General features: G+C 41.2%; 2 protein-coding genes and 2 long non-coding RNA genes across 4 annotated transcripts in view; all 4 read right to left on the reverse strand.

The window, feature by feature from the left end:
* Nucleotides 1–26,567, reverse strand: part of LOC145426160 (ribonuclease inhibitor-like) — a 195,015-nt gene extending 168,448 nt beyond the window's left edge. The window contains exons 1-2 of the mRNA XM_080299696.1: nucleotides 26,435–26,567; nucleotides 18,840–19,041 (exon numbers count right to left, since the gene is read on the reverse strand). Coding sequence (XP_080155822.1) covers nucleotides 18,840–19,041; nucleotides 26,435–26,567 — 335 coding nt within the window. The remainder of the gene's footprint in view (nucleotides 1–18,839; nucleotides 19,042–26,434) is intronic.
* On the reverse strand, nucleotides 117–1,297 carry LOC145425311 (uncharacterized). Its single transcript, XR_013905977.1, has 2 exons — nucleotides 956–1,297; nucleotides 117–365 (listed from the first exon to the last, which is right to left on the reverse strand). It is a non-coding gene; the product is annotated as an uncharacterized LOC145425311 (long non-coding RNA).
* On the reverse strand, nucleotides 13,236–16,444 carry LOC145425308 (uncharacterized). Its single transcript, XR_013905973.1, has 2 exons — nucleotides 15,610–16,444; nucleotides 13,236–14,934 (listed from the first exon to the last, which is right to left on the reverse strand). It is a non-coding gene; the product is annotated as an uncharacterized LOC145425308 (long non-coding RNA).
* Nucleotides 24,022–26,567, reverse strand: LOC145426161 (protein NLRC3-like). The gene is made up of 2 exons (XM_080299697.1): nucleotides 26,435–26,567; nucleotides 24,022–26,293 (listed from the first exon to the last, which is right to left on the reverse strand). Exons 1-2 carry the CDS (start codon nucleotides 26,565–26,567, stop codon nucleotides 24,498–24,500), a joined length of 1,929 nt encoding a protein of 642 aa, XP_080155823.1. The 3' UTR covers nucleotides 24,022–24,497.
* Nucleotides 26,568–26,959: the final 392 nt, after the last annotated feature.

Here is a 26,959-nt window from a genome sequence, read left to right on the forward strand (position 1 = left end):
ATTTTAGTTTAACTACGTAAGAGTTATCTTCTAATTCATTCTAAAAAGCGGGAATTTTACTGTTCTGAACTTCTAGAAATTTCTTTTGGAAATAAACATTTACTAAAAAGATGCAATGGTTTTTGAAAAACATTTATTCTGAACTGTGCACCACAATTTCAAAACATTTTCTGAAAGATGTAACAGTGTACATGTTCTCACTTTCATTAGAATTTTGTTTATCAAAAGGTCTGACATGGTAAATGCAAATAACAGCGTTCTCATCACTTATTTCTTCAGTACAATATGCATGTCCTTCATTCATCCCTTTGTGGAACTTCAACGCACTTCTGCTCTCCCCCATATTCCATCTTCACAAGCATATCCTGTGCAGAGATTGAATAAAAATTAGTTGACACTAATTAATGGCACAAATAATCCAGTAAACAATTGCAGCACAGTAAAAAAAAAAAAGGAATCCTCTTTGAGCCATTACTTGTGTAAAGTATTTTCCCAAAAGACAAAGACACAGGCAACAGGTAATACTGAACTAAATGTAAAACCTCAACTTTTTTCATTTTTACCTAAACCGTGTGCACAAAACTCTGGAGGGATCTATGCTAACGTAGAATCCAGTCAGGACGTCTGCTACTGCTGTTTGCTCGTTTTTTGTTGTTTTTTTTATGGGCGATCGTTTTCAGGCTTCAAGTAGCACCGTTATACCAACATTTCACATTCTAGACATTGTTTTAGGTGTATTTGACCAAAAGTTTGACTGAAAATTCACATGCAAGCTTTTTTCAAGGCTGTGGTATTTGCCCGCAAACAATACCTTTCAGCTAGCTAAAACAGAATATTATGCTATCACCGAGCAACATGGCTAATGCCTTTCACACAGCTTTGTCTCAACTCCAAAGAGCCACAGAAGTAAAAGCTCATAATAATAATTGAAACAATCTTTGAAAAAATGACTTACCAAGCATGGCAAACAACTCAAATATGTAGAGCAAAATGTTCCGAAACGGCTTCACTTCAGCTTCGATTGGAGCCGTGCTGGGGGCGGAGTCTGTGAATTTACTCTGTTGGTGTCATAGCCCCTGTAGGAGTTCAGAGTTAAGAGGTCAAGAGTTAATGTTTCCATTGTAACACCTCCAGATTTGACATAGAAACACTCATTTTTAACACTCGATTTTAACTACTATCATTTTACACCTCAGAGTTACATTAAAAAAATGTGACTCTGCTTAGAGTAAAATTAACTCTACTTTTGCAAGGAGACTATTAACACCAAAAAATTTAACACTTTTGAATTTGCTGTGTACAACAGTTTATATAGAGGGTAAAATTCATGAGACAGCAGATTATCAGTTTAAACCAGTACAGACCAAGATAAGGGAGCGTCTTCCTGCCCTTGGGTGAAGAAGCATCCTTTGTATAGTGTATCAGTTCAGCTACAATTGTGATTATCTCAGCGACATATTTTCAAGGCACAAAACAAAGAGTTCTTACATTAGTGAAATCTGAAACAAACCATTTGGCCTCAACAGGAGTCTCCTAAAAGATTAAGAAACTAATGTAGCTGAGGGAGTGATCTCTGTGGTATTTCAACCTTGTACCAGCCTGTGATTCTCACACATTAATTCTTGGGTCAAAGAGAAAAATAACTAAAACAAAGGGGCCTTATTGAATGACAGAGTTTTCCTGTATAATGTCACTATAAAACAATATCCAGTAAATGCTACCATGGTACTAAAATACCTAACAGGGTTGTTGTTTTAGTGATGGGTTCATTCTGTCAGTTAGCTTTGGCTTGTTTTCTTATTTCAATAGAGGGAGTTTTACTAAACATGGACATGTCGAGGAGCGGCTCATTATTTCTGTAACAGTGCACTTAGAGAAAACTGTCAGGTGTCGCCCCCTTTGGTGATGATGTTTTGTGCTCTGATGAGCTAATAATCAGCTCTCTTTTCCTCCTTCTTTGTTCTAAGCAGGCCTGCAAGATTGAATTAACAGCGCTGTAAAACATTGTTGTGAGAGCAAATATAAGGTGAGCTTTTCCAGATTACAATGGGCTGAGGAAAAGGTCACCTGTGGGAACCTGCGAGTTCCTGTCTAAAGGATTGCAGCGAGTCAATCCAGTCCAAGATCATAAAGAACTCTTTTTCTAAAAACAAAAGAAAGAACAAATAAATGAGCTCATATTGATGAGGGTGGAGACTCTGATGCTTTGTGCGTGAGGCTCCACTATCAGCAAGATCTAGTGTGAATGTGTGTGCATGATGTGTGTGACTGGACTGTGACTGGACTGACCATGTGGACTAAAGTGTTGACTGACTTGACACTGAGACAAAGACTGGACCAACGTTAGGATGAGTAGATGCTGACAAACAATTCACGACGCCGGTAAGAAAAGGGTGGATGCTTTGCTTTGCTTTTGGCAGGAGCAGGAGCACAAGAGAGAGAGGGAGACCGAAAGGTATCGGTTTGTCACATGGCATCGATTTGTCACATGGCATCGGTCTGTTAGGTTTTGGGATGAGAACGTGTTGGATGGTTACCTGTCTTGGTCTGGTGGAGGTCTCTTCCCATAAGAAGACTGATGACTTTTTCATTAACACTGAAGTGTTTCTTTTTTCTCTCTCCCCTCAGATGACTTCACACTATAACCAAGGACACCTCATAGGGGATCATCTGATTGTGGCTTCTCTAATAATCTTTCTAATAGTAATATTGTTCACTGTTATGTTACAGAGTGAAGTGAGATTAGTGCTGTAAAACTTCCACAACACTGAACAGATGCCACCACAGATATGTTGAAATCTCAGTCAAAACTAGCAAAAACAAATGAAATCCATGAATCAGAAATGCTGATTGTTGAACAGATAATTCAGTCTGTGCATGAGGAGGATCCACTTTAGACTAAACTACATACAGAAACACAGGAACCAGGGCACAGTGTAAATCCAGGACCTCTGTGTGCAACAGCTGACCTGTATGAACACAAAACACTGATTGAAGTCCACGTTGATGCTTTCTGTCTGTTTAACTTTTACATTTGAAGCAACACATTTTACTTCAAACACACAGATCAGGTAGAAAACTGTGGATTAGAAAACAAATTCATCAAGAAGGTCCTGAAGCAAGAAGTTCATCATTGCATAGAGTAAGAAAAAGGACATGAATCATCCCACGGGTCTGTGCAGTCGTTATATTATCATCACCTAAATCATGTCTGCATACTGTGTGTGTGTGTGTGTGTGTGTGTGTGTGTGTGTGTGTGTGTGTGTGTGTGTGTGTGTGTGAGAGAGTGTGTGTGTGTGTGTGTGTTGCTTTTTTAAATCTTCTACTTAGAGTTCAAACTTGGATAGTGATAAAAACATTGCACTGCTTCATTTAATATCTAATTGAACACATCTGTGGTTGAATTTGAATCTTAAATGTTTTGATTTCAAAGATGTGGTTCTGATATGAAGGAACAGGAAGTAAATTGTTGCCATGGATACAGTGAGACAGACGCCTCAGACCCTTATTTTTTATTTCTTTGACTTTTTATTTTATTGATTCATTTCTTTATTTTTACATTTGAAAAAGTGTATTTGTCTGAATGAACTAATCCCCATTTCCCATGCTTTGTATCACTGGTCATACTGGGAACAGCCATAGAAAATGTTTGTAAAGAAGAAATCTTAAACATGAGCAGATTCTCAGGCGATTTCTGTTTCCTAACCATTGTTTCAGTGCACACGTCCCATCACTACATGTGTGTTAAAGATTTCTTTGGGATCAAAATCATCCACTGACAGTTATCAGTACAAACAAGATGCAAAAATCCAAAGTTCAGACTTCAGAGTTACTAAAACAGAGATCTGAGGAAAACTGGTTCTTCACACGACGTTTCATGTGTGAACAGTAGAGGTGGTTTCATTTTCACATGTAGGTGTTGCAGTGAGGATTGCAGGGAGACATTTGCTGAATAGCTGCAGCTCTGCTCCTGTAGACTGCCTCTGAATGTGTGTGTGGTGATAAAGTCACTTTAATTAAATGTCACCTGTCAGGGAAAACTTTGTGTTGACTGAAGAAAGTTCACTTCTCTTTCATTGCAGCTCCACTCTTATTTTTGATGCACTCATTTGTTTCATAAATGATTTCAATGATTTTGCCACAGCTCTGCATTGTCAGGTCGGAGCATGTGTGCTTTTGATGAAATGCTGATATGATGACGCTTGATTGGGGAAAGATTTCCACAGGTGGTGTTGTTGGTCTCCTTCTTCCAGTTTTCTTGTTGCTGCCTCTCTCCTCGCCTCAGTTGCTGCAGCTGTATCATGTATGTTGTTATGTTACATACAAAGAGGAATTTGTGACATTAAAGAGTAAAGATTCTTCTAATTGTTTTCCATCTCATCTCCTACTGCTTTAGTCTGCGTGGACAATATATGAGTAAATCATTACCAAGCCAGATTATATTTGGAATATTTCAAACAGAGGACATTACAGTGAAATCTGCTTTCAATGTGACATTTACTTTGATCCTTTAAGACACAGTTTATACATCAGACAAGCTGTTTGCAGAGCGATTAAATGTTTGATATTGTTGTTAAAGTTGTACAGATGAGCGTTAATCACCAACAGCTTCATTCATGTGGATGAACTGGACGGTTCCAGGGAAACTATCAGGATCACACGCCTCCAGTGGTCACTGTGAGTAACTACAACTCTGCACATACAATAATTAAGATGAAGAAATGTTTTTATTGTAGAAAGATGAACCAAATGTAGTTTGACTCTCTGACAAACGATGGCAAGATAAAAGTAGTTTGTTAAAAAAGACACAAAAATGGTAACAATGCAAACAAATACAAACAACAGCATATCCTGATATGAGGCTCACAGATCAGGATCAGTACAATACGTAGCAACCGACATTGATGTTGCCATGGTGACCGCTGCTATATATAGTGTTTCTGTTACCTCACTTGTCTTAAACATCAACGCTGGCTGTTTTTCATTTTACTAATGAGTCCACTCTCTTCCCTCACTTTCGTCTCTTCCTCGTGTTTGAGCTCCTCTCAGAGAGGATTTAAGAAAGAGCTTTGATGATGGCTGTAGCTCAGGAGACAGAGCAAGGCATCTAATGATCAGAAGGTTGGTGGTTCAATCCCTGACTGCTCCAGCTGGCACGCAAAGTGTCCTTGAGCAAGACACTAACCCTCTCCGATGCATCCATCAGAGTATGAACGTGTTAAACAAGAATCAGTCCATTCACCATGGAAATATCAAAGTAGAAAGTGATGGCAGTTATGATTGGCTGCACAGCTGGATCACATGACCAGGTGAGTGGTACAAATAACAGGAAGCTTCTCTTGTGGCTTTAATAATCATTTGAATTGATAACTTGTGATTTACAGACTGTTCTTTATCTTTTCATTGTCGTCTGAAACACAGAAAAATATCAATGTTGGAAAATATGACATTTATATCTAGTTTCTACAGGATGGTTTAATTCTCCAAAGGCCACCACAGACATGACAAAGTTATTTCATCATTATAATGCACAAAAACAAAAAGCAGGATGAGCCCTGCTGCTCACCAAACTTGTGCTGAATAATAATTTGTGAATCATTTAGTTTAAAACATCAACTGACTGAATCCATGAATCTCATCATGTGTTTCTGAGTGAAAGACACAGACATGAACAGACTGAACTGTTTCTCTAACAGGTAAGACTAACTACAAAGAGTCAATTCATACCTAAGTGTGCCAAAAAAGTCTGAAATACCCTTCATGAAACCAGTCGATGGATCCCAGAACCCAAATCCAGGATAAAGAGGTTCAGTGAATGTGGTGTGGAAGGTGTGGAGGTGGATCAGAGAGTCAGAGGAGACTCTGTAGAAGGACAGAGTGCCAGCAGGACAGTCCACACACACTGCTACTCTGTTAGAGACAGAGGAGGAGGAGGAGGAGGAGGAGGAGGAGGAGATGGGTGTTTCTCTGTTATTGTACCACACAGAGGAATAATGATCAGAGCAGCAAAGACTCCAGGACTGATCATTTCCACCAAACACACACTCATCACTCCTTCCTTTCCTTTTGATTCCTCTGTAACTCACTGATATCCGAGCCCTCCTCGTCCACTCGACCTCCCAGTAACAGCGACCAGTCAGACCATCTCTACACAGCAGCTGTTCACAAACATCAAATCTGTCTGGATGATCAGGATGTGACTGAAGCTCCTCCACATGTGTCACCTTCCTGTTGTTGTCAGACAGTTGGAGCTTTGTGTTCACTGTGTTTGTGTCGATTGTGAGTTGACAGGAATCTAAGTTCAAAATACTTATTAAATACATACATCATTGATTTAATGCCAAATAATTTCATTTCCAACATTTACAATAAATTAATTAAAAATTTAATGATTTTTAAATAAATGTAATTAATCAATTAATAACACATTTAATTAATTATTTAAGAATCTATTTATTTAATTCATTTGGGCCCTTCTAGCCCTGCAGCTGTGCATGTGCTCACATATCCACTGGTATGTGTCCTACAGGTATTCTCACAGCAGTGCTGCTGAACATTAAATGACCAGCAGATGTCAGTTCTTCATAATAAGCAGTTAAACTTTGTGTGATCTGCCTTTGGGTGAAGCAACAAAGCCGGAAAAATTGGACACATTCACAGAGCTTTACCACACCATCACTAGACAACAATGGAATTATTTTAACTAAAAACAAATAATCAGAAAGTCTTCTGCCTGGTCTCGTACCTCTGTGTTTCTGTAACATGAATAATGAGCTGAAATTCTCCTCACGACACCACCGATCAGCTCGAAGGGCCCTCGAGTTTACCTGCATGCATCCTGTTCACCTGTCAGCTGTTTAACACCTGCTGCTTATTCAGCAAACACGCCCACATTACCTGGTGACAGTCACAGTTTAATGCGGGCCGCTGTTTGTCAATATACAGTGGGGCAAAAAAGTATTTAGTCAGCCACCGATTGTGCAAGTTCCCCCACCTAAAATGATGACAGAGGTCAGTAATTTGCACCAGAGGTACACTTCAACTGTGAGAGACAGAATGTGAAAAAAAAATCCATGAATTCACATGGTAGGATTTGTAAAGAATTTATTCGTAAATTAGGGTGGAAAATAAGTATTTGGTCACCTCAAACAAGGAAAATCTCTGGCTCTCACAGACCTGTAACGTCTTCTGTAAGAAGCTTTTCTGTCCCCCACTCGTTACCTGTATGAATGGCACCTGTTTGAACTCATCATCTGTATAAAAGACACCTGTCCACAGCCTCAAACAGTCAGACTCCAAACTCCGCCATGGCCAAGACCAAAGAGCTTTCGAAGGACACCAGGAAAAGTATTGTAGACCTGCACCAGACTGGGAAGAGTGAATCTACAATAGGCAAGCAGCTTGGTGTGAAAAAATCAACTGTGGGAGCAATCATCAGAAAATGGAAGACATACAAGACCACTGATAATCTCCCTCGATCTGGGGCTCCACGCAAGATCTCATCCCGTGGGGTCAAAATGATCATGAGAACGGTGAGCAAAGATCCCAGAACCACACGGGGGGACCTGGTGAATGACCTGCAGAGAGCTGGGACCAAAGTAACAAAGGTCACCATCAGTAACACACTACAACGGCAGGGAATCAAATCCCGCAGTGCCAGACGTGTTCCGCTGCTGAAGCCAGTGCATGTCCAGGCCCGTCTGAAGTTTGCCAGAGAGCACATGGATGATACAGCAGAGGATTGGGAGAATGTCATGTGGTCAGATGAAACCAAAGTAGAACTTTTTGGTATAAACTCAACTCGTCGTGTTTGGAGGAAGACGAATACTCAGTTGCATCCCAAGAACACCATACCTACTGTGAAGCATGGGGGTGGAAACATCATGCTATGGGGCTGTTTTTCTGCCAAGGGGACAGGACGACTGATCCGTGTTAAGGACAGAATGAATGGGGCCATGTATCGTGAGATTTTGAGCCAAAACCTCCTTCCATCAGTGAGAACTTTGAAGATGAAACGAGGCTGGGTCTTCCAACATGACAATGATCCAAAACACACCGCCCGGGCAACAAAGGAGCGGCTCCGTAAGAAGCATTTGAAAGTCCTGGAGTGGCCTAGCCAGTCTCCAGACCTCAACCCCATAGAAAATCTGTGGCGGGAGTTGAAAGTCCGTGTTGCTCGGCGACAGCCCCAAAACATCACTGCTCTCGAGAAGATCTGCATGGAGGAATGGGCCAAAATACCAGCTACTGTGTGTGCAAACCTGGTAAAGACCTATAGTAAACGTTTGACCTCTGTTATTGCCAACAAAGGTTATGTTACAAAGTATTGAGTTGTATTTTTGTTATTGACAAAATACTTATTTTCCACCCTGATTTACGAATAAATTCTTTACAAATCCTACCATGTGGATTCATGGATTTTTTTTTTCACATTCTGTCTCTCACAGTTGAAGTGTACCTCTGGTGCAAATTACTGACCTCTGTCATCATTTTAAGTGGGGGAACTTGCACAATCGGTGGCTGACTAAATACTTTTTTGCCCCACTGTAAAATAGTTTAGTTCCAATATTGTGCACATAATTTGCAAATGCACCATATTTTACAGACCATGAGGCTCACTGGATTATAAGGCGCATTAAGCGAAACAAAAATGTCGCATGAGTCAAACTTTACTCAGCTCATTCTTCTTGCTTCCTCCACTTCCGTACCATTGATTCATTCATGTTTAATTCTCTCACAGCTGCTTTATTCCCATGTTGGGAAGGGCGATGGACACTAAGATAACTACAGAATACTTTATAAGTGAACCTGATGCTTTAATCAGGATTTGGGCTATTTGCATTTAAATTAAATCAGTAATATAGTTCTGCCACTTATCTGCTCTAATGACTGGAAATCTGATATCCAGTCACCAGCACAGCTCACTCACTTACAGTCACTGACTTCACTGTTTTTGCTCCTGAGCAAATCAGTTTGTTTTAGATTAAAGTTGTTTCATAACTGCATCATTTTACTGAAGTTTAATGTGTCAGCGGAGCACATGTGGAACTGAACCATTCGCTTGTCTTAATTATCTGATGTTTATATGTGTTACACTTTTTTAATCTTTAATTTTAAATTGAAACTAACATTTAAAAACATTTGGTACAATGTGGAAAGAGGAAGAGTATTTCCAGCAGGAGCAGAAACGTCTGACTCAGCATGACGATGCTGTTGGTGGATACTGAAGAGCTCAGCCTGTCAAGACAGGATTAGGTTATCGTTTCTAAAAATGTTTATTCAATTATATTCTGAGGCCAGTTATCTGGTATAATCTTTGGAAGTCTATTAAAATAAAAATGAAATCAGATGTGTGGACTTTTGGTTGTTTTTGTTTTGTTCAATAAGCAGATGTTGGTGTTTCAGCAATGCAGTAACTTAAGTTTAAAAGGCTTGTTAGAACCTATGAAACACATCATACAGACTTGTGGACATTAGAAGACGACTAATAATCATCATGAATAAGACTAAAGGCAGGAAGGTGTCCTTTATGACTAATAATATTAATAACTAATAATATTAATATCATAGTCTGTCTGCAGCTGAGACAATACAAACTCAAACTGTGGGGAGAAGATTATATCACTTCAGTTTAAATTGACCTTAAGCGCCACATTTTCACAGACTTCTTTATTTACAGCATTTTTTACGTGCTGTATAGATTATACAGTTAGGTCCATAAATATCTGGACAGAGAGAACTTAGTTTCTGATTTTGGTTCTGTACATACACTAAAATCTATTTTAAATGCAACAACTCAGATGTGTTTGAAGTGCAGACTTTCAGCTTTAATTCAGGGGGTTGAACAAAGAGATGCAGAAGAATGTGAGGAACTAAAGCATGTTTGACACAATCCCTTCATTTCAGGGGAATGTAGAGGAAAAATTAGAAAAATTAAATAACTTAATTAAATTAATTAAATCATAAGATTGTCAGCTGATAACCAGCTTCATGCGACCGCTTATCCTGGTCCCAGTGTTAGGGTCAGTGAATCCAGTTAACAGAAAGACATCTTGGATATACTTGACTGACTTTTTAGACTCAAGATTAATAATCATAATAAAAATTATAGTCTAACATCCAGAAATCTGCACGATGTGTTTCATTATGTCTAACAAGCCTTGTACAGTTAAAGCTAACAGTTACTACATGCATCAGTACATTTCTATATTTTTATATCTATAAAAGAAATCTGACACTTGCGAGACTTTATCAAAGGTGTGAGCGTCACAGCAGAGGCCTTTGTGTCAAAGTAGCTGAGGATCAAACAGAAAAACATGAAGGTTTTCCTGGCCTGGGATTTTATACAAATATTCTGCAGTACATCAAAAAGCAAAGAAAACCATTAATGAACATATGAACATTACCTGATGCTGCTGACGTGAAGCAGAGCAAAGTTACAGAGGTTTGATTACAGACACAGCTGAGCATTTTGCAATTTTGCATCATTTTAAAAAGTTTAAATTTGTTCAGTATTGAACGGCAGAAACGAGGCTTTGTTTTCAGAAGTAAGTAAAAGAAAAAAAACAGCGGCCGACAGGCTGTAAGAACGGTAGACTTGTGCGTAACAAGCAAGCGAATAATGCAGAAAACAGGAAACTGTTCTAGAAGTACAGAGAGAGAGAGAGAGAGAGAGAGAGAGCTGTGCATGAAGTGTGATTTTATCCTGGTGGCAGCAAAACAATCAGAGGGAATTCATGACGATGTTTATGTGAAGCGTAGTTTGGAGCTTCTTTTGCTGCTGGTTTACTCAATATTGTTTGGAGAGATCAAACCTGCAGCTTCAGAATCAGCGCAAAAAGGGCGTAAACACAAAGCGCGGAGCCGCCGCAACATCAGAATCAGCGAGCTGTCGGCTTTCAGCTCGTGTCCGTGCCGTCAGGTGAGAAAGTCACATCTCACTGATTCTGATGCGTCGGCGGCTCCGCGCTTTGTGTTTACGTCTTTGTGCAGAATCCGTGTTCCTGCTCTCATTTACTGTTTTAGCTGTTTGGTGGTTGTTGAAACTTTGGGAGGTTTAACCTGAGATTCTGGCGTTTTGGCCAAAATAAATTTATATTAAAAATCGATTCAGGATTTTAATGAATCGATATCACGTTATCCAAGCCAGAATCGATTTTAATCGATAAATCGATAATCAAAACCACCCCTGATGCATATACACGGGTCACACTGCTTATTGAAACCCCCCAAAGATCAGATCTTAATCAGACAGGTTTTTGTTTTTTGTTTTCAAAGTTTAGACTTTGCTTCTATTGGACTTTTTATCAGTAACACGTGCTTACTTTTTGCAGGAACAGTTGAAACTAACATAAATTAATAACTCCAGAGCTGATAGTCAGCAGGGGTTTACAAGTTGTGGCCGCGTTGTCGGCGGTATAAGCTCGACCACTTGCAAGGTGAGCTGGCAGACATCACTGAACTCATCAGAGATGATTAGGTTCATTTTGACAAAGTGAGCAGATATTTAACCTCCTAGGACCTGGCGTCCACATATGTGGACATCACAATTTGGGTTGTTTAGACCAAAATACTACATTTTGCTCTACAAGGGCCTGATATCCACTTACGAGGATGTTATACTGCCACTGTGCTATCAAAATTTTAGACAAATAGCCTCATATGTGGCTCTCATTTTTCTCAGAAACAAAAATTTGGTAAAAAAAAAAAAAAAGTGGTAGTTCTTTGTTTTTACATTCATCAGGTCCCAATCAGCCCAAATATCAAAGAGAAATTAAAAATGAATGCCACGGAGGAGTTTGGGTCTTAGGAGGTTAAAGATTGTGCCACTACATTCTTGTCTAGAAGATATTAAAGTGTATTTGGTGACACACAAAAAAGGGTAAAGTTAAAGTATAGTTTGGGTCCACACATGTCCAAACCCTGGTGTGTAGGCCTACTTAGTTTTGAGGAATTGTCATGGGACCGGGGTCTGGGTGACCCAGGGCCTGTAAGAAGTTATGGACATGTGTGTTTTTGGTGCTGCTGTCTCCTGTTTCCATGTTTGTGTATCTAGGTGTGTGTGTGTGTGTGTGTCAGCCAGGAGCCTGGCCACACCTGCGGAGGAGAATTACTCACACCTGCAGCTGATCAAGCCTCGTCAGAGGAGCTACTTAGGAGTGTGGTGGAGCTGTCTCCGATGCTGGATCATCTTCACGTTAGTCTCTTGGCGAGTTAGTTAAGGTTAGTCTGCTGCATTGTGGTGTTGCTGACGGCTGCCTCTTTGTTATTCCCCAGGAGGAGTGTGGAGACGAGAGGGCAGCGAGCACGGGGTGCTCAGACACTGAGGAGCGGAGACAAAGAACACTAACACTGGCAAGAGGACATGTCAGAGTCGGGAACGCACTGGGGATTTATTGTTGTTTGGATTATTTAGCATCACTGTAAATAAACGCACTGACCTCATCAAAGAGTCCAGCATTTGGGTCGTCCTTCCCCTCATCATAGTCTGCCACGCAGGCCGTGACAGAAAAGCCCACTAAAAGAACGCCCACCAGACCAAAGCAATGGTTTTGACTTGATCAGCATTAACCCCGCCCCCTGACTTTGATGGGTGAAGCTGACAAATAAAATGTATTTATGAACAGCGATGCAGGGCCAGGAGTAGCAACGTGAATTAAATAAATACATCATTAAATAATTCATTAAATGTGTCAGTAAAATAATTAAAATAGAAAACAAACCAATAATTGATTAAATATGTAATTAACTAATTTGAATTGTATATAAACAAATAATGAAACATTTTAAATGAAATTAATGGATAATTCATTATTAATATATTTCTTTAATTGACTATGTACATTTTTAAATTAATTACTGAAATAATTAATTCATTAGTGATGTATTAATTTAATACAACCATAAAATACCATAAAATTGCTAATTTACTCAAAATCTATTTAAAACATCAATATTAAAGGTTAACTTATGATAATGAATACATGCAACTATAACTGATGACATAAAAATGAGGATTTCTTAAGCTGAAGCCAAAGTGCTGACTCATTTGTCATGTTACTCTCAAATGTTTTCCCTAATAACAAGAACATAATTACACTTTAGCCACAAGAGGGCAGCAGCATTAATATAAGTCACATGTATATAAAGGTACAGTGATTATATTACAGTGATTTTGAAAAAAAAAAACAGTTGATGGCAGTGTGTTTTTCCATGACAGAATAATTACGCACACCCCACTTTGCAGTTATTTATTTGTAAAAAATGTTTGGAATCATGTATGATTTCCGTTCCACTTTGTGTTGGTCTTTCACGTGGAATTCCAATAAAACTGATTCATGTTTGTGCTGTAATGTGACAAAATGTGGGAAAGTTCAAGGGGGCCGAATACTTTTGCAAGCCACTGTAAAGTTCACTATCAGTAACATCATAGCACCACCCAGCTGTATAGAAACTCCGTCATGCTAGCTAGTACACAGTATGAGTTATTGTAAGTGACTGTAAAAAGTCAGCACAAGGAAAATAAACTCCACCTAAACTTGGTTTATATCTGACCCAGACAGACTGCAGGTCATAACTTCTTACCTGAAGTTCAGTTCACCTGACACTCGGACCGGCGGCCGCCTCGGGTCTCTGCTCCTCCTGCCTCCCCTTTCCCTCATCCACCTGCTGCCTCTGTGGAAGCTCCGCCATAGCCACCACCAAACAACTGACTTATTTTTACATATCGACCAGCATCCGGCCAATCCACCACCTTCCATCGTTTATACCGTTACAAAAAAATAAAAAAACATCATCAGCCCATAAAAATGAAAAATCACCATCAGTATGCCCGATGGCCAGTCCAGCTATGGTCGTGCCATCAGTTAACCCTTCACGTGGCAGCTGTGACACGCGTGCCCAGGGTTGCCGACCCCTGCTCTAAAGCATCTGATTTGGATTCCTGAGATCAAATTTATTTTCCTTTGTGTTTGTTTTCTTCACATTTGTGGCTTTAATGTAGTGTTACATCCTGTTTGTTTGCTTCCCTCTGTATACATGTCCAGATTCACTGTTATGTTTCTATTCTTACATTGCTGTGTGATCACTGTTCCCTCTGCTGACTGATGTGACCTTTTGTATCTCACACTGATACTTGTCATATTTGTATCTGCGCCTAAAAGATAAAAAGTTTTCCACGCTAAAACACAGCTCCACCTCCTGCAGTTCTCCCTCTGAACCACTAGATGTCTCTGTTATCTAAATGAAGACGTGCAGCACAGCAACCACAGCAGCGCTCAGATCACACGTGTCCTGTTATTATGTATAAAAGCATGAAACAGGTGAGACAGGTGGGATCAATATTAATGTTGTGGAAATATATGAAAAAGCAACAGAAGAGTGAAAACATTTCGTGTTTCTAGAAAGATCTTTCAGCTCACAGCTGCTCACAGACTGTATTTACAAGTGACAAACTGCAACTCTACAGTACATCTACAGTATATATCAAATATATTCTGTATTCAAATCTATTGAGTGATGTTTGAAAGTCTTTCCAGGTGAGTTTGATCCAGGAGGGTCTGAAGCCAGAGTCAGACAGAGACTGTGCAGAGACTGTAGAAGGACAGAGCAGCAGCAGAGCAGTCCAGATACACTGATGATCCTCTGTCAGATCCAGAGGGACACACAGGGATGATGCTGGACTCTACATTGTGTCTGACAGTGGAGCTGTTCTCAGAGCAGTTCACTCTGCAGCACTGACAGTCATCTGCACTTCTTCTCATTCCTCTGTCAGTCACTGCTGGATGAAGCTCTCCTCTCCACCTCCCAGTAACATGGCCCAGTCAGAGCGTCTCTACACACAAGCTGCTGCTGCTTCAACCTCTCTGGATCATCAGGACACAGCTCCTCCTCTCTCAGCACACACACCGTCCTGTTTACCATCATGGCCTCCACCTGCAGAGAGAAGAAGGAAGAGCAGAGGAGATAAACGAGTGTTTCCAGAGACTCTTCATCAGCTGTCAGTCAGTGATGCAGCACATCCAGTATAAAGAGCAGCAGGGACTTCAGTGCTGGGACTGTACTAGGACTCATTGTTGCTTCACTTTTTCTAATCTTTGGATTTTTATTGAAGTTGATGAAAATGTTTTTCCCTCCTAGTTTGAGTTTGGACTTTCATTCATTAGAAGAACCTTGGTGTGTCCACTCTGAGCTCTGTAGGAACCCCAACAACAAGCCCAACAATCCAGATGGACGGTTCCAGCTGTTAACTGGAGGAATTCCATCCAAACATCTGCTCTCACTAAATTCTTCCTCACCTACAGACTGTGTTCTTCACTGCTTTAAACTTGGAAATGAATGCAGTCATTGGTCTGCGTGCTGCTTTGTTCAGAGAGCTGATTGGCTGTTGACAGCGTTTGATCAGAGCGTGTCAGCCGTTACCATGGTGACCATAAAGGTCAGAAACAGGAAGTGTTTGTGTCCAATCCTGAAGCCTGTCACCATTCTCCTCTCACAGCTTCACTGAGAAGCTGCAGCTTTACAGGAAACACTGGATCTTTGTTTCATACTGACTGTGTTTAGTACAATACTGCTGACAGCACCACCCACTCACTCCATCACTCTACTTACAGCAGAGTCTCCAGTCTGTAGTCTGGACTCTGCTGAAGATCAGACAGCTGCTTCACATCTGGATCCTTCAGGTTGTTTCTCCACAGGTGCAGCTCTCTCAGATGGGAGGGGTTGGACTTCAGTGCTGCTGCCAGATAATCACAGCTGATCTCTGACAAACCACAGAAACCCAATCTGTATAAAGAATGAAAGATGTAAGTTTATTAGACAAAGTGTGAGCTTGAAATCATTCAGTGTTTCATCATCTGTTCAGAGCTGAAGAAGGTTCAGAATGTAGAAGTTTAGAAAATGGAAACTCCAAACAGCTGAAGCCAACAGGAAGCAGCTTCAAACAGGAAACTGTGCAGAGTTTCAGACTATATGTCCTGATGCAGCCAGTTGGATTTTGGAGATTTGAATCTCTGTTCTGTGACTAAGTCCTTGAATCATTTCTTCCAGTTGGTCCAACAAGACAGACTAAGTGTTGGACATGTGTTGTGGCTCCATTAGGGGAGCTTCTAAATGTGATGTGATGGCCCCTCTGGGTCTGTCAGGTCACAGCACTGAAGAGAGCTCAAACTGGGCACACAGTTGTTCCAGTCTGGACCAAAGACTCTATACTGGGACTGAGGGACTGCTTTGACTGCACCCACTGGGACTTTTTAAAGGCTCATGTTCTCACTTAGATCATCGATTTCTACTTACATTTCTTTCTGGGAAAAATGGGGATTACTTTGGAAACAGGAAGTATTTTCCCCAATAAGCAGCCCTGGATTAGTAAATCACTCCAACATGTTCTCAGGCAGAAGAAGCTGTCTTGTTATGAGGGAGAGAAGAAAAAGATGGAGGCACAGAAACTTGTTGAAAGAGTGATAGGTTTGTAACATAAACCTATTCGCTGGAACGTTAAGGACAATCTGCTACGCAGCAAAAGCAAGACTCAAGGCACCAAAGTTCTCTGGTTACTCATGCATGAGGGAGACCTGGCTGGAGCCAAGCGTCGTTCCACCACTTGACCACTGTCAGACTCTCAGCCAGGTTTCCTCACAGCACTCCTTTTATTGTGGTTACATGAATATGCATAGGGTCATTAACATATAACATCTTAAATAGGTATACATGTGAACAAAGAATACTGTGTGTGTGTGTGTGTGTGTGTGTGTGTGTGTGTGTGTGTGTGTGTGTGTGTGTGTGTGTGTGTGTGTGTGTGTGTGGACTGCTGATCAAAGGGTCAAACATCCTTGGTCAGGAAGAGGGTAGCCTCCCCCTCACCCTAGATGGTTCATCCTAGATAACACGGTGAGGAAGTCCTGCAGTTCATCTAAACAAAGAGCACCTAGACTAGAACAGACGTAGCTACGTTAATCCTACCATAAAACAATAAGACACGGTATGACCTCTCATGCTCCCAAAGTGCTGTCTAATACACACAAAGTTTGCAGACTATCAAGGATCAAAACCTCTACCAATCTACAACTAATTACAAAACTCTAAGCATATATAAGTAAATATTTCTAAGCATAAATGACAATCAACAATACAAATCTAACATTGAGAGATAAAGCAGCTAAAATCAGGTGTAAAAGTAAAGCAGAGGATGAGCTGAATAAAGGACACTCAAGGCTGGCTTGGAAAGGAATGAAGTCCATGGTGGGGATGCAGAACAAGGAGCAAAGATGAATGTGATGCTGAATCAGCAGAAGACTTGGACTCATTTGATTCCAGCTTTGATATCATTGATTTCAATGAAGAGCTTTGTGATTGTAGCAAAGGGCTGGTAGCTCTGAGAGTCCCACTGATGAGGTGTTTGTGTGGAAATCTCTTAGTGGGACCAAAGAGAGAAAAAGCCCTGGTCCTGATGCTGTGGGAGGGAAATGATTGAAGTGTGCTGTGAGGAACTGACTGGGAGATTTTCACACATTTTCCAGTCCTCCTTGGAACAACAGGAAGTTCCCAGCATATGGAAACAAAGGTTAAGTGTCCTATGGCACTCAGTGATGATGGTGCTGTGGCCCCACCACCTCCACCTCTTTGTAAAGGAACTAACTGTAATCTGAAGCTTCAAATGGAACTAAGACTTCCTCCACTAGGTGGCAGTGTCTGATGAGAAAGTGTTAGTGGAGCTGGCCTGGAGTCAGAAACAGGAAGATGCAGGATTTGGACTGAAATGGGGAAAAGTGGTTGGCACTAGTGCCTTAAAGCAAGAAGGTTGTAGGTTGAAGCTTGTTGGCCTTTCTGTGGAGGTTGGATGTTCTCCCACAGTCCAATGAAATGCTGCTTAGGTTCATTGGTGCTTCTAAATTGGCTGTAGGTGTGGATGTGAGAGAGTGCTTCTCTGTCTCTCTCTGTTGGCCCTGTGATGGACTGCTCACCTGTGCAGGTGGACCACGCCTCTTGCCCTATGACAGCTAGGGCACAGGCTGCAGCCCTGTGAGCCTAAGCTGAATAAACAGTTAGCAAAAATGATCCATAGATGGCCTGAAATCCCCCAGTTAGCAGTTTGGTAGATAGCTATGACATGCTAATCCCATCCAGCAGCTGTATTCTACCTGTAAGCTGATCCCTGCTGAGCCAAAGCACTTTTTCATATACAAATTACAACCTTTAATAGAAACCTATTGGTCAGCATCTTATTAGCCTGCTGTTAGCTTCATTCCACAGAAAACTGAGAGAAACTAACAGAGTTGATAAAGAATAAAGAGAAATGTGCTGATTTAAAGCCTTTGAAGTGCTTCAGATGATCTCTGTCCACTTCTGTCCACTCATTCATTCATGTAAGCTTTCTAATGCAGCTTTGATCTTCACAGTCTGCTTCATGAAACTCATTCTAACCCTGAATGTCAGAGTGTTCCTCCTTCTCTTTCCCATCATTCATGCTGGCAGTGGAGAAGATTTGGATGTTGGACTGTGTTTTGGATGATGTGTGTATGTTTGTGTTGGACTGCTGTCTGTAAAGCAAACGCACATTTTGCTTTGGATTTCAGTGTCAGACAGACTTTAAGGTGGAATGAAGAGTTGGAGAGTTTCACAGTGAATTATCCAGTGGAGGATTTTTCTTCTTCTTTGAAGGTTTGAAATGTGAACATTGTTCTGCTGCAGTCAATGGACTAAACCAGAGAAGAAGAAAACAGACTTTACCATGAAGATCCTCAGTGTGGATCAGTATAATATCAGCCTGATGTCTGCAGTTTAGTGTCAGCACAACTTTCACATCATATTCATCTCAGCACAACTAAAACATGCTGACTGACCCCAGAGTTTCAAGTCCACATCCTGGACTCTCCAGGAAACCACACAGATGCTTCACTCCTGAATCCTGCAGCTTGTTGTTCCTGCTCAGGTGCAGCTCTCTCAGATGGGAGGGGTTGGACTTCAGTGCTGCTGCCAGATAATCACAGCTGATCTCTGACAAACCACAGTCCCTCAATCTGTATAAAGAATGAAAGATGTAAGTTTATTAGACAAAGTGTGAGCTTGAAATCATTCAGTGTTTCATCATCTGTTCAGAGCTGAAGAAGGTTCAGAATGTAGACGTTTAGAAAATGGAAACTCCAAACAGCTGACAGAGTTCATACGCCTTTGTCAGGGTCAAATTCAAGCAAGACCATGTGAAAATTAAAACACATCATCCTAGGTGAACTTAAACACCTTTGTTCCCCTTTTGTTAAGACATAGAAAAGTACACCACACAAAAATACTGCAAAAGGAAACGGTCGCCTTATATACATAGTGTATAAACTCAAAATGCACATTTCACTTCAAATTAAGATTAAGGCTTTGAACAGATCACATAGTTCAGTTCAACATATAAGACTTTAAGAATGCACAAGCATCTACTTAAAATCTATTTAATTTATCATCCATGATATTATTTTGTACAATTCCAATGTATTTTGTTCATCTCCCTTAAATAAACAGGCAGTCTTAAAGTATGAAATATTCATATACAAACACATATAAATGTGTGTACTGTCTCAGTGGCTGATAGTACCCCACAGGCCTCAGTGTGAGCTTGAAGACATTTATAATGTTTAAGTAGTTTAATGTGCAGGTGCTGACGATAAACACATTTTGAATGAAAGCCGGGGAACTTTGGTAGCACAGAAACAAGTGGCTATTCTTTGTGACTATATGGATCACTCACAATACCATTATTTCACACAAAGGCACCAAATTAATACTCAAAAAAGCTGCAGCAATACACACAAATATAAACAGTACTTGGTGACAACTTTGCTTTTAGCCTTTAACCCTTCTTGACTACTTTTGATGTGGCCTCTATATTTTACCTTTAAAAACAGTTTATCTTGCCAATCTGTTATTTTCTCATTTTGACCAACTGTATCAGCACAATTTATCTAAATTCAGACAAAATTTAAAATACAAGTAGAAAGTGATATTTTGACTGTAAAAACCACACACATGTTTAACGAATCATCTTCATAACTTGAAATGCAAATAGAGATTGTACATTTTTAAAAATACGCACACGTTTTGCAAACAACAAAGTTATATGGTACTATTTACCAAAAAATGCAGCCAAGGCTCAGACGTTTTTCATATAATCATTTCAAACTATTTACAGAACAATCAGGTGTCAAACAATAGTTTGTGTCACTCTAACACATATGAGAACAGCACAGGGATAAACCTGCAGGTCTGACAGCAGGTGTGTCACTCAGCGTTTACACTGCAATCTGCCTTTGTTGGCTTTAAGGCAGCAACTGTGACGATCACTAGTAGAACTGACACACAAAACAAAACAACAGCTACACACTAAATACACAAGACAACAAACTAACTTGAGACCAAACACGGTAAACGTCACAAATCTCTCACGTATCAAAACTCTCTCTCTCTTTCGCTCACTCGCTCTCTCTTGCCGGTCACTCCTAAAACTTCCCCCTTTTGCTAAACAACCAAATGTCATGTTTCCATATCATTTTTGATTGGTCGACATGGTACATTTTCCCACCTATAGGGCTTTGGAGCGTGATGTCACGGGAGATGGGCCACGCCCCCTTCCGCCATGACAGTAGGCCAGCCAAAGGATACCATTTCAGCTATGGATCGTACGTGTTGTGTTGTCGGTTGCAACGTTAGATCACACGATCGTGAAGGCAAGAAGCTGGATAACGGGCTCTCTTTTCATCGTTTTCCATCCTGGAGGCAACGTGAGGGATCCCATGTATCCGATATTACTAAACAAAGACGTCAGGCTTGGATTGCAGCGGTGAGACGAGCGGATATCGAGTTCTCTGCAATCCCCAGCTTTTTGTTGGTTTGCTCACGGCATTTTCTTTCCGGTGAGTTCTAAATTAATTCATATCACTCTTGAAAGGCTTTTAGTGTTATTTTCAACGTGCTGAGGTCATAGATAATGAGATAAAACATGCTAATGTGTGATGCTGCAGAACCACATCATGTCGACTGAGTAGCTTATGATTTGGCATTATTGCAGGCAAACCAGCATATGAAATGGATGTAACAAATCCAGACTGGGAACCAACACTGCACATGGGGCATGACGACATACCTGTATCAGACTCGGACCGGCACTCAAGGCGTACGCAACGGAAGCGAAAAAGAGCACCCATCGGAGGTAAACAACCCCCCCCCCCCTCTAAAAACATACTAAATTGCTATCACTGTACACTAATCCGCACATAACTTCCAGATGAATCACACACCTGTCATTGGAATATTGGTGTACATTTACCTTATGTCTAATTTTATCTTACAGGCTTTCGTTATGCAGCTGCAGAGTCTGAAGGTGTGCCCCGTGCAGAAGTGATTGATGAAGATCTGACAGAAGACCAACAGCAAAATCACAATGTCATGGAGGCAGTGGACAGCAGTTGTGTTGGACAAGTGGAGGTTGAGGTACCAGCTGCAAATGTGGATATACTGAAGAAATGTAAACCTTTTAAAATGATGACAGATTACAAACTCTCAGCTGTGTCTGTAATCAAACCTCTGTAACTTTGCTTCACTTCAGCAGCATCAGCTCATGTTCACATGTTGATTCATGGTTTGCTTCAGTTTTTGATGGACTGCAGAATATTTTGAAGGTTATCTGCTATAAAAAGCCAGAACAGGAAAATCTGCTTCATGTGTTTCTGTTTGATCCTCAGTGACTTTGACACAAAGGCCTCTGCTGTGATGATCACACCTCTGATCAAGTCTCACAGTGTCAGCTTTGTTTTTATACATATGGATATGTGCTGATAAATGATCAGAGTTATAATATTTCCCACTGTCTGCTGTGTGCCGTGACCTTTGACCTGCTAAAGACAGTCAGCTGTGGATTATTCATTGTTGTGTCTGATACTTAGAACTGTGAGGAAGAACACTACACAGTTAATCAGGGTCCCCTCTCTCTGAATCAGGAAAGGTGGGCAGGCCGCGTGTGGGCCACGGGCCATACGTTGAGTCTCACTGTTTGAAATGTGAACATTGTTCTGCTGCAGTCAATGGACTAAACCAGAGAAGAAGAAAACAGACTTTACCATGAAGATCCTCAGTGTGGATCAGTATAATATCAGCCTGATGTCTGCAGTTTAGTGTCAGCACAACTTTCACATCATATTCATCTCAGCACAACTAAAACATGCTGACTGACCCCAGAGTTTCAAGTCCACATCCTGGACTCTCCAGGAAACCACACAGATGCTTCACTCCTGAATCCTGCAGCTTGGTGTTGGAGCTCAGGTCCAGCTCTCTCAGATGGGAGGGGTTGGACTTCAGTGCTGCTGCCAGATAATCACAGCTGATCTCTGACAAACCACAGCCCCACACTCTGTATAAAGAATGAAAGATGTAAGTTTATTAGACAAAGTGTGAGCTTGAAATCATTCAGTGTTTCATCATCTGTTCAGAGCTGAAGAAGGTTCAGAATGTAGAAGTTTAGAAAATGGAAACTCCAAACAGCTGAAGCCAACAGGAAGCAGCTTCAAACAAACACAACAAGAGAAAAAACTCTGAATGTTTCACATTAAAGTCGTACATTTATCATAAAAACAGGACAAAGACTTGAAAAAGTCGTGTTTTTCCTTCCAGGAACCACAAGGCTTCACTTTTAAAGGTGAAGTGTGAAAGAAATGGACATATTTGAAGTCCAACACCTTTTTCCAGTCACATTATTAAAGCAGACAAACTACAAGCTCATTTTCATTCCAACAAGTCATCTTCTGACCTGGACTAACAACACTGGTCTCTATGTGCAGCTGGCTGTGAGACCAGTGCTCAGGGAGCGTCTACAAAGTGCAACACTGAAAGAACATCACACACTAGCTGTGTCCCAAAACGTCGGCTGCATCCTTCGGAGGACCCGGTATTTGCGGTCTACGTGGGCCGGGTCCTTCAAAGACCGAAAAGGCTGGAAGTGCGAGGCTGTGAAATGGGACGGTCTAGCCTTCAGATTTGCGTCACCGCTGTGTTGGTGGAGTTTAATAAACTCGGCCGTCTGCTCCTTGCTATCTAAAATATAACAGGACACTGGCGTAAATTCTCGACCGTCTCACACTTCTGTTTAATCAGTTTCCTGTTTAACGTTTATTCAGCTGTGTGAAAATCCCGGAGGAACTTTGATCTCAGCCAAACCGATTTACTCCGGAACAAATAAAACACAGAAAAAAGGCAAACAATTACATTTTTAAGTTATCCGAGTGACTTATATATCGTGTTTAACCTGAGTAGCAAAAGAGCGGGGTCTGAAAACGATGAAGCCGGGCGTCCGCTGCTCTCGCCGGCTGGAGTGACCATTGAACCCCCCGGCTTGCTAGCGAGCGGGTGGGGAACAGACGTCTCCGAAAACGTCGGCACACTTTTGCAAATATGTGATGTCTTGATAAACCAAGCAGATATTTGAAGTTTACACAGCTACTTTCTCGCCTGAAAATATGTTAAAAGTTTATTTTGTGACCCAGAAAGATTAATAAGAGTAATTTGAAAATTTAGTAGCAGCCGCCATTGTTGGCAGCTGAAATTTGGCTGGGCTGCGCTATGAATTCTGGGATATGGTGGGCCACGAAGGACACACCCGACGAATCCTTCAAATTCGGGGAAATGAAGGACGCATTTGTGCATTTGCATGCGCAAAAGAAGACTTCACACACAACGCGCTCTGTTTAGACCCAGAGCAAAGAATATTGTTTGACAGATGACCCTTAATATGAAGACTTCGGACTTTACGTTTCCCAATTTTTGCTTTAAGTTATTTTGTTATTTACATAATAATGTAGATAACCTAATAATGATCCTTATTGCTGTTTTAGAGGAGCGGTGCTTCAAAGGATAGCTGCAGATTTCTGTCAGAATCTGCAGATTATACAGTACAAATAAAATGTTCACGTTTCTCCAACGTTGTCTTCCCAACAGTTTCACTGACATCTACACGGGATGGCCAGGAAGCGTTCGCGATGTCTTATCGGGCGCTGATAATTGGCGCCTGTCTTGTGTTGGTGACGTAAAAGACGGATTTAATGCGACTTGACCATTCAAACAGCAGTCGCTTTCTAAAACATCGGATATGTATCGGATTCAGTACCACATACGAAAGTGACCCAGGTCGGATTTGAAAATATCGGATTCGCGACGTTCACACTGTCATAGCATGATCGGATATGGGTCGCATAGGGTCAAAAAAGTCAGATTTATAAAGGTCAGAAAAATCGGATTTGATGCGCTTTCGCCTGCAGTGTGAACGTAGCCTTACTCTCAAATCCTCCCTAATAACAATAACATAATTACACTTTAGCCACAAGAGGGCAGCAGCATTAATACAAGTCACATGTATATAAAGGTACAGTGATTATATTACAGTGATTTTGACAAAAACAAAACAGAAGTTCATGGCAGTGTGTTTTCCATAACAAACCAACCAAATTAAATAATAAAAACTTTATAACTTACAGAGCTTTTTTAGAGGCTTTGACCACTGGCAGCAGCCTCAGAAGAGCCTCCTCTGAAGCAAAGTATTTATTCAGGTCAAACACATCCAGATCTTTTTCTGATGACAGTAAGATGAAGACCAGAGCTGACCACTGAGCAGGAGACAGTTTATCTGTGGAGAGACGTCCTGAACTCAGGGACTGTTGGATCTCCTCCACTAGAGAACGATCATTCAGTTCATTCAGACAGTGAAACAGATTGATGCTTTTCTCTGCAGACAGATTCTCACTGAGCTTCTTCTTGATGTACTGAACTGCTTCTTGATTGGTCTTTGAGCTACTTCCTGTTTGTGTCATCAGGCCTTGCAAACGAGTTTGATTAGTCTTCAGACCCAAGAGAAAACGAAGGAACAAGTCCAGGTGTCCATTGGGGCTCTGTAAGGCCTTGTCCACAGCACACTGGTAGAAGTATTTCTTTGAAGATTTTCTTGTTTGAAACACCTTCCAAGTTGTTTCTTGCTCTTCCAGCAGATTGAGTCCAGAGTTGATGAAGGTCAGGTGGACATGAAGAGCAGCCAGAAACTCCTGAACACTGAGATGAACAAAGCAGAACACCTTGTTCTGGTACAGTTGTTTCTCCTCTTTAAAGATCTGTGTGAACACTCCTGAGTACACTGAGGCTGCTCTGATATCGATGCCACACTCTGTCAGGTCTGGTTCATAGAAGATCAGGTTTCCTTTCTGCAGCTGATCAAAAGCCAGTTTTCCCAGTGACTCAATCATCTTCCTGCTCTCTGGACTCCAGTGTGGATCTGTCTCAGCTCCTCCATCATATTTGATACTCTTGACTTTGGCCTGAACCACCAGGAAGTGGATGTACATCTCAGTCAGGGTGTTGGGCAGCTCTCCTCCCTCTCTGGTTTCCAGCACATCCTCCAGAACTGTAGCAGTGATCCAGCAGAAGACTGGGATGTGACACATGATGTGGAGGCTTCGAGCTTTCTTGATGTGGGAGATGATCCTGCTGGCCTGCTCCTCATCTCTGAATCTCTTCCTGAAGTACTCCTCCTTCTGTGGGTCAGTGAACCCTCTGACCTCTGTCACCATGTCGACACACTGAGGAGGGATCTGATTGGCTGCTGCAGGTCGTGTTGTTATCCAAAGGCGAGCAGAAGGGAGCAGGTTCCCTCTGATGAGGTTTGTCAGCAGCTCATCCAATGAGGTGGACTTTCTTGTTTCAGTCAGGATTTTAGTTTTGTTGAAGTCCAAATTAAGTCGACACTCATCCAGACCATCAAGTATGAACACAACCTGGAAGTCTTCAAGCCTGCAGATTCCTGATTCGTTAGTTTGATTAAAGAAGTGATGAACAAGTTCCACCAAGCTGAACTTTTCCTCTTTCAGCACATTCAGCTCTCTGAAAGTGAATGGAAATATGAACTGGATGTCCTGGTTGGCTTTGTCTTCAGCCCAGTCCAGGCTGTATTTCTGTGTTAAGACTGTTTTCCCAATGCCAGCCACTCCCTTTGTCAGCACTGTTCTGATTGGTTCGTCTCTTCCAGGTGAGGCTTTAAAGATGTCTTCTTGTCTGATTGTTGTTTCTGGTCTGTCTGGTTTCCTGGATGCTGTTTCAATCTGTCTGACCTCATGTTCATCATTGACCTCTGCAGTCCCTCCCTCTGTGATGTAGAGCTCTGTGTAGATCTGATTCAGGAGGGTTGGGCTTCCTGCTTTAGCGATGCCCTCAAACACACACTGGAACTTCTTCTTCAGTTGGGCTTTAAGTTCTCGTTTACAGAGTGGAGCAAATATTTCTGAAGGTAAGAAATTCAGAAAAAAATATTATATAATAAATATCATAGCCTTTCAGTACCCTGAAAGGATGAATGTCTATTGGTCCATTTCTTGAGCTATTAGGAAAGATCAATATTCAGTCTTTAGAGAAATTCTCTTACTGCTCTGCAGATGGTCAGCCATCTCATGCTGCTTAAGTCTCCTCAAGAAGTGGAGTGTGATCTTCAGAAATGCTTCTCTGCAGCTCTTTCTTTCATCTTCATCCTCACCTTCAAACATCTCCTCATCCTCCATCTGGCTCTTTAAAGTTTCTGGGTGATCTGGACTCAGAAGCTTCTGGATCTTCTTCAGCTCGTTCTTCACAAACATGGTGATGTTGTCCTCCAGCCGCTGGAAAAGAAGACTATATGAATTACCCAGTGGTAAATGGACTGGTTCTTATATAGCTCTCTTTGATACTCTGTGCACACAAAGCATTTATACAACATGCCTCATTCAACCAAGCACATTGTTCTATGCTTAAATACTTTCTTTCACACTCTGATGGATGCATCAGAGGGCAGCTTGGGTTTAGTACGTTACCCAGTACATTTGCCAGCCAGGGTTTGATTCACAAACCTAACTAGTAGCTGACCTGCTCCCCTCCTGAGCTACAGTCACCCCAATCTGACTGAAATCATGGAGCC

This window comes from Astatotilapia calliptera, chromosome 3 (genome assembly GCF_964374335.1).
Source record: "Astatotilapia calliptera chromosome 3, fAstCal68.1, whole genome shotgun sequence".
NCBI classification, from domain to species: Eukaryota; Metazoa; Chordata; class Actinopteri; order Cichliformes; family Cichlidae; genus Astatotilapia; species Astatotilapia calliptera.

Excerpts from the sequence above, each read along its gene's own strand:
- LOC145426161 (XM_080299697.1), bottom strand. The coding sequence starts at position 26,567 with ATGGAGGATGAGGAGATGTTTGAAGGTGAGGATGAAGATGAAAGAAAG. Across the intron at positions 26,294-26,434 it reads GGCTGACCATCTGCAGAGCA|AAATATTTGCTCCACTCTGT; the intron begins GTAAGAGAATTT and ends TCTTACCTTCAG.